The 4,588-nt window shown below is 41.9% G+C and overlaps 1 protein-coding gene across 2 annotated transcripts; it reads right to left on the bottom strand.

Annotated features, from left to right (window-relative positions):
• Nucleotides 1–275: 275 nt before the first annotated feature.
• Nucleotides 276–1,913, bottom strand: LOC135276341 (protein FRG2-like). Of its 2 annotated transcripts, none has more exons than XM_064379943.1 (4): nt 1,736–1,913; nt 1,399–1,476; nt 1,094–1,171; nt 276–775 (listed from the first exon to the last, which is right to left on the bottom strand). In XM_064379943.1, the coding sequence occupies exons 1-4, from the start codon at nt 1,911–1,913 to the stop codon at nt 276–278; spliced, it is 834 nt and encodes a 277-aa protein (XP_064236013.1). The 2 variants fall into 2 exon arrangements, with proteins under 2 accessions (XP_064236013.1, XP_064236014.1); XM_064379944.1 differs by having other exon boundaries at nt 1,399–1,473.
• Nucleotides 1,914–4,588: the final 2,675 nt, after the last annotated feature.

Here is a 4,588-nt window from a genome sequence, read left to right as displayed (position 1 = left end):
CATGACTGTCATCAGATATCCAAAAGGCACCAAGTGTCTAACATGAAGTATAAAATCAGTCTGTAGCCTTAGCCCTCTGCAAAATGCAGGGCTTACCATTCTGAGTATATTGTTCAAGTTTCTTTCCTGTGACTGCTTCAGGTTCTGTCATTTATTAACACAGTGCATCTAAAATCATCACTGCTGGTCATCTGGAAGAATCTGAGAAGTAGCAGGCCCTTGTTCTCATTCCCAGAACTGCATCCTCTGCTGAATAGGGTCAGGGTGCTTGCAGCTCAAGCCTCATCTGATCTACTAACAGGCTTAGTTATCTCCTGGCCAGGGAAGGGGTGGACTTCTCTATCCAGGGCTGAATCCCCAGCATCAGGCAGTGTGTCTGGGACAAGCCAGTCCTCAGCAGGGAAGGCATAAGCTGCCTGCATGACCATGGCATAGAAGGTCTGCGCATGAGCACACAGAGCTCCCCGGAGCTGAGTGAGCCATGTGAACTGCTCCCAGGTCAGTGGAGAATGGATGAGCTGTGCCCACACCTGGGCTAGGTCTTGATAAATAGCCTCTGATGTAGCTCGCATAGAGGTCACCAAGCTTTTTCGAAGTGAGGGTGGTTGAACTCCTAGTGCCCGAGACCTGTGCCGCTTGCTGTGTCCAATGCGAGCCCTCAAATGTCTCCTATGGTGGGCATCACAGGTCTCCTGGATTTCACTGCTGTGCACAGCAGTGGAGGACTTTGACTTTTTTTTCATTGTTAAGCTGCGCTCCTCTTCTAGACAGTTCCCTACAGAAAAAGCATGTGAGAGACTCACCAGAACATTTCCCACAGACCCTCATTTCTGGAAACTTCTGTGTGCTCAGGTGAACCCCACTAGTCTCTCCCACTCCTTCCTGACCACCTCACCACTGGAATAAAATGAGGCTGAACCCCTTCTGAGTCCCCAAATATATTCTGGATGCTAAGATCTCAAAAATTTTCTTGTCACTAAGTAACTCCCTTCCTGCTCAAGCCTCGTATAAAAGTTTTCTGATTATTTGCCCTTTGGGGCAAAACGAAACAAAACAAAAAAACCAACAACAACAAAAAACACCAGGATCCTACCTGCTCTGTCTTGGCAGCTCTCCTTGGAACTGATTGTTCTTTTCCTGCAGTTTCCCTGACATGAGCTGGACTCTGGTTCTGTGGATACAATGAGAGTTTGAGAAAGTGCCTCCAACTGAAAGACCTGAAATTCAAAGTCCATCCTGGCACTCAGGAGCTGAGGTTACCACCAAACCCCAGCTCTCCTCTGTTCTCCAGTGTCCAAAATCTGTAAGGCCCTGGCTGCCAAGGAGCTCCCAGTTTCCTTGCTGGGGAGCCTGTGTCGCTGCCCTGTCCCTTCCCACCTTGAAAGAGTCAAATCTTACCTGATCTAGCAGTGCTGTTTCCGGCTTTCAGTTTAGTTTTCTCAGAATTCTTCTCGTTTGAATTGGGCTCTGATCCTGCTGCAAAAGGAAATTTAAGTAACTCACCTCTCCCTAGGCAGAGTCCCATAGTCTATCTCTGACACATTTGTGTGGATAGTCTTCCAAGCGAAACTCTTCTGCCAGTGTCATGAATGATCATATTTCTCAAAGTCCCCTGAGGGCACTAAGCCATTTCCCATCCCTAATCTCAAAATAAAACCCTACTAAAGACATTCAGCTCAGTATCCCTGATTCCAGCCCTCCTTCCAGCCGCCATAGAAACAGCCCTAGGGCTTACCTTGCCTTTGTATGTGATTCTCACTGGATTGAGAGGAGACTGTCTTGCCTATTGTTTTAAATGGTTTCTTCTCATCTGAGCCCTTTTCTGTAAAGGAGATCTGTTGGAAATGGGGCTGGACTGTGGAGCTTTCGGTAGAGGAGCAGTGGAGATCGGAGTCTTCATTTCCCCTTCCCATGTCGAAGCTCAAGCATAAGGTGCTCTCTCTTACACGTCCAAATGCAGAGCGCGGGTTAGTCGGCTGGACTTGCCTTTTATACCTCCCTCGGCTGGGCGTGGCTTACTCTGATTGGCTGAACAGTTTTCTCCTTTCTATTACTTTTTAGAGCCTCAATAAGAAGTTTCTTACTGTAGTTCTACTGGGGACCTAGGCACAGTTAAAGAGAGGCATTTTCAGAATCCTGTCATAGTGTCAAGAAAACAAAGAATCAGGAACACAGGGATCAGAAGATCGGGGAGTCATTCCTTCTAATTTTTGTCTCAGTTCCTATTGCAAGTATTTATGATCCTGTTCATCATTTAAGATGCAGAATTAGACATACTTCTATTGACAGATGTTATATATTTTGCACAGAAAGAGAATTTATTATACGTAGTGTTAAAATTATATACTTGGATATTATCATTTCTTTAATGCTTGGAAACAACAAATGTCAAATTTTGGTTGATTGTATTAGATTCACACAAATGTGATAAAATGAAAATGCAGAGAAAAACTAAATACCACATAAAATGGCCCTTCTTACCTTAAAAGTGAGGAAGATAATTAGATTACATGCAATAAAATTGAATAATTAGGTTAGAGCCTATGCTAACCTAATCAGCCCCTGATTTCTGAGGTAGCAAAAAGTCTACGTGGAAAAACTTGCCCCCTTTCTCACCCTTCTTTTGTCTTCCAGGGAGCACCACTGTGTTCTATGGAATTTATTCAGCCTCCCTGGTGTAAACGGACTTGGTTCCAAATGGTAACCCAACTGATCACAGGAAAAACAGCCTAGCTTCTGAACATTCAGCTCCCATTTTCACACAGCAGACACCACCTGAATCCCATCAAAGCCTACATTGTTTCTTAACATCCACCTTCAAGATACACTCCAGAGCAGCCTCTCAAAACTGCCTCCGCGAGACAGGACAAGGTGTGGTGGAGCTCCAGGTTCGGAACAGCTGCCTCATCGCTTCCTACTGCGGAGTCTGCCTCTGCTGGTCAGAGCCCTCAAACTATAGATGGCTTAGTCTATGTCCCAGCAAGTGTTCCCTAAAAGGACCTTATTGTATCCCCCTCTTCTGAAAACAGCATTCAGGAATGAGACATTCTGTGTTAGGGAGCACTCAGCCTCCAGTCCCAAATGACTTGATTGAGTGATGAACTGATTCTCTGAGGAATAGAAAGACAGAGGAAGAGACTGTGTTGGGTGAGTCTATGTTTTCCCAGCTGTGCAAATAGTGGAACCAAAAAAAAGATTAGTGGTGGAAAGACACTGCCTAATGAAATTGTCTGAATGTAAATGGAACTTATCATTGTAACATTATGTATTATAATATGATAGCATATAAAATTTATTTGACCTATAAATACATTTTGAAAGATTCCAATATAATATTATATAAAATTTTGTCAGGTAATTTTATTTAAAAATTGAGTCAAATTTTGTAACAACATTAACATATAAACTTGATAGAAAGCTAGGAAAATTATCTGCTCTTGTGTAAATGACTGCTTTTTAGCTAACTCTGTAAAAGGTGTGAAGAGAGGTCTGCTACTTACTTGATGAGACATCGACCTCGAAATCTTTGCTGTTTTTAACCAGTGCCCTCTCAAGATATGAGAATATTTTACTGAAAGAAACCATTTTCATAGATATCATAAGAATTTTGGTTATTTTAGTTAATAAATTATTATAACATTTATTGGTTATTAATAGTTTATGTCATTGTTAAAATATACTTCTATAGATAACACATAATATCGGTGCTTTGATTTGTCCTTTAACCTTAGCTAAGTCAATTTATTCAATTTTTATTTATTAAATTCTATTTATTTTAGATAAAAGAGACCTTGTAGCTGTCATATGCTGTACTTTGTTAGAAAGACAAATTCTCAGGCAAAATTCAGGCCTGGCAGGGCATGCTGCCTCACACCTACAATCTCAGTACTTTGCAGGACCAAGTTGGGTGGATCAACGGAAACCCCATCTGTACTAAAAATACATTAAAAAATCTGAGTGTGGTGGTGCATGTCTGTAATCCCAGCTACTCAGAAGGTTGAGGCAGGAGGATCACTTGAACCTGGGAAAAAGAAATTTCAGTGAGCCAAGATCATGCCACTGCACTCCAGCCTGGGCAATAGAGCAAAACTTCATCTCAAAAAGAGAAAAAAACTTATCTAGATTTCAAATAACATTTCTAGATGTCCCCTTTCAATAAAAAACTCAAATCAAAACAAACAAAAAATTTCTAGATAATTCTCATGCATATTAATAGTTGTTAAATTGGGTACTTTCATTTTTAAGAGAGGGATTGTTTATATGGATGTGCTGATGTGTCAAACATGTACTGTTAAGATTGTACCTTTTTTTGACAGAGCTTCACTCTATCACTCAGGTGACAGCTTTAACCTCCCAGACTCCAGTGATCCTCCCATGTCAGCCTTCCAAACAGCTGGGACTACAAATGTGCACCACCATGCCCAACTAATTTTTTAAAAATCATTGTAGAGATGAGGTCTAACTATGTTGCCCCAGTGAGGTCTTGTTATATTGTCCAGGCTGGTCTCAAACTCCTGAGCTCTGGCTCCCAAAGTGATGGGGTTACAAATGTGAGCCACCACACCCAGTCAAGATTAGACTTTTCAAT

The sequence above is a fragment of the Aotus nancymaae genome, unplaced genomic scaffold, assembly GCF_030222135.1.
Source record: "Aotus nancymaae isolate 86718 unplaced genomic scaffold, 86718_ANA_hifiasm-v0.15.2.pri h1tg000022l_1, whole genome shotgun sequence".
Taxonomy (NCBI): domain Eukaryota; kingdom Metazoa; phylum Chordata; class Mammalia; order Primates; family Aotidae; genus Aotus; species Aotus nancymaae.
This window is presented reverse-complemented; position numbering and strand designations above follow the sequence as displayed.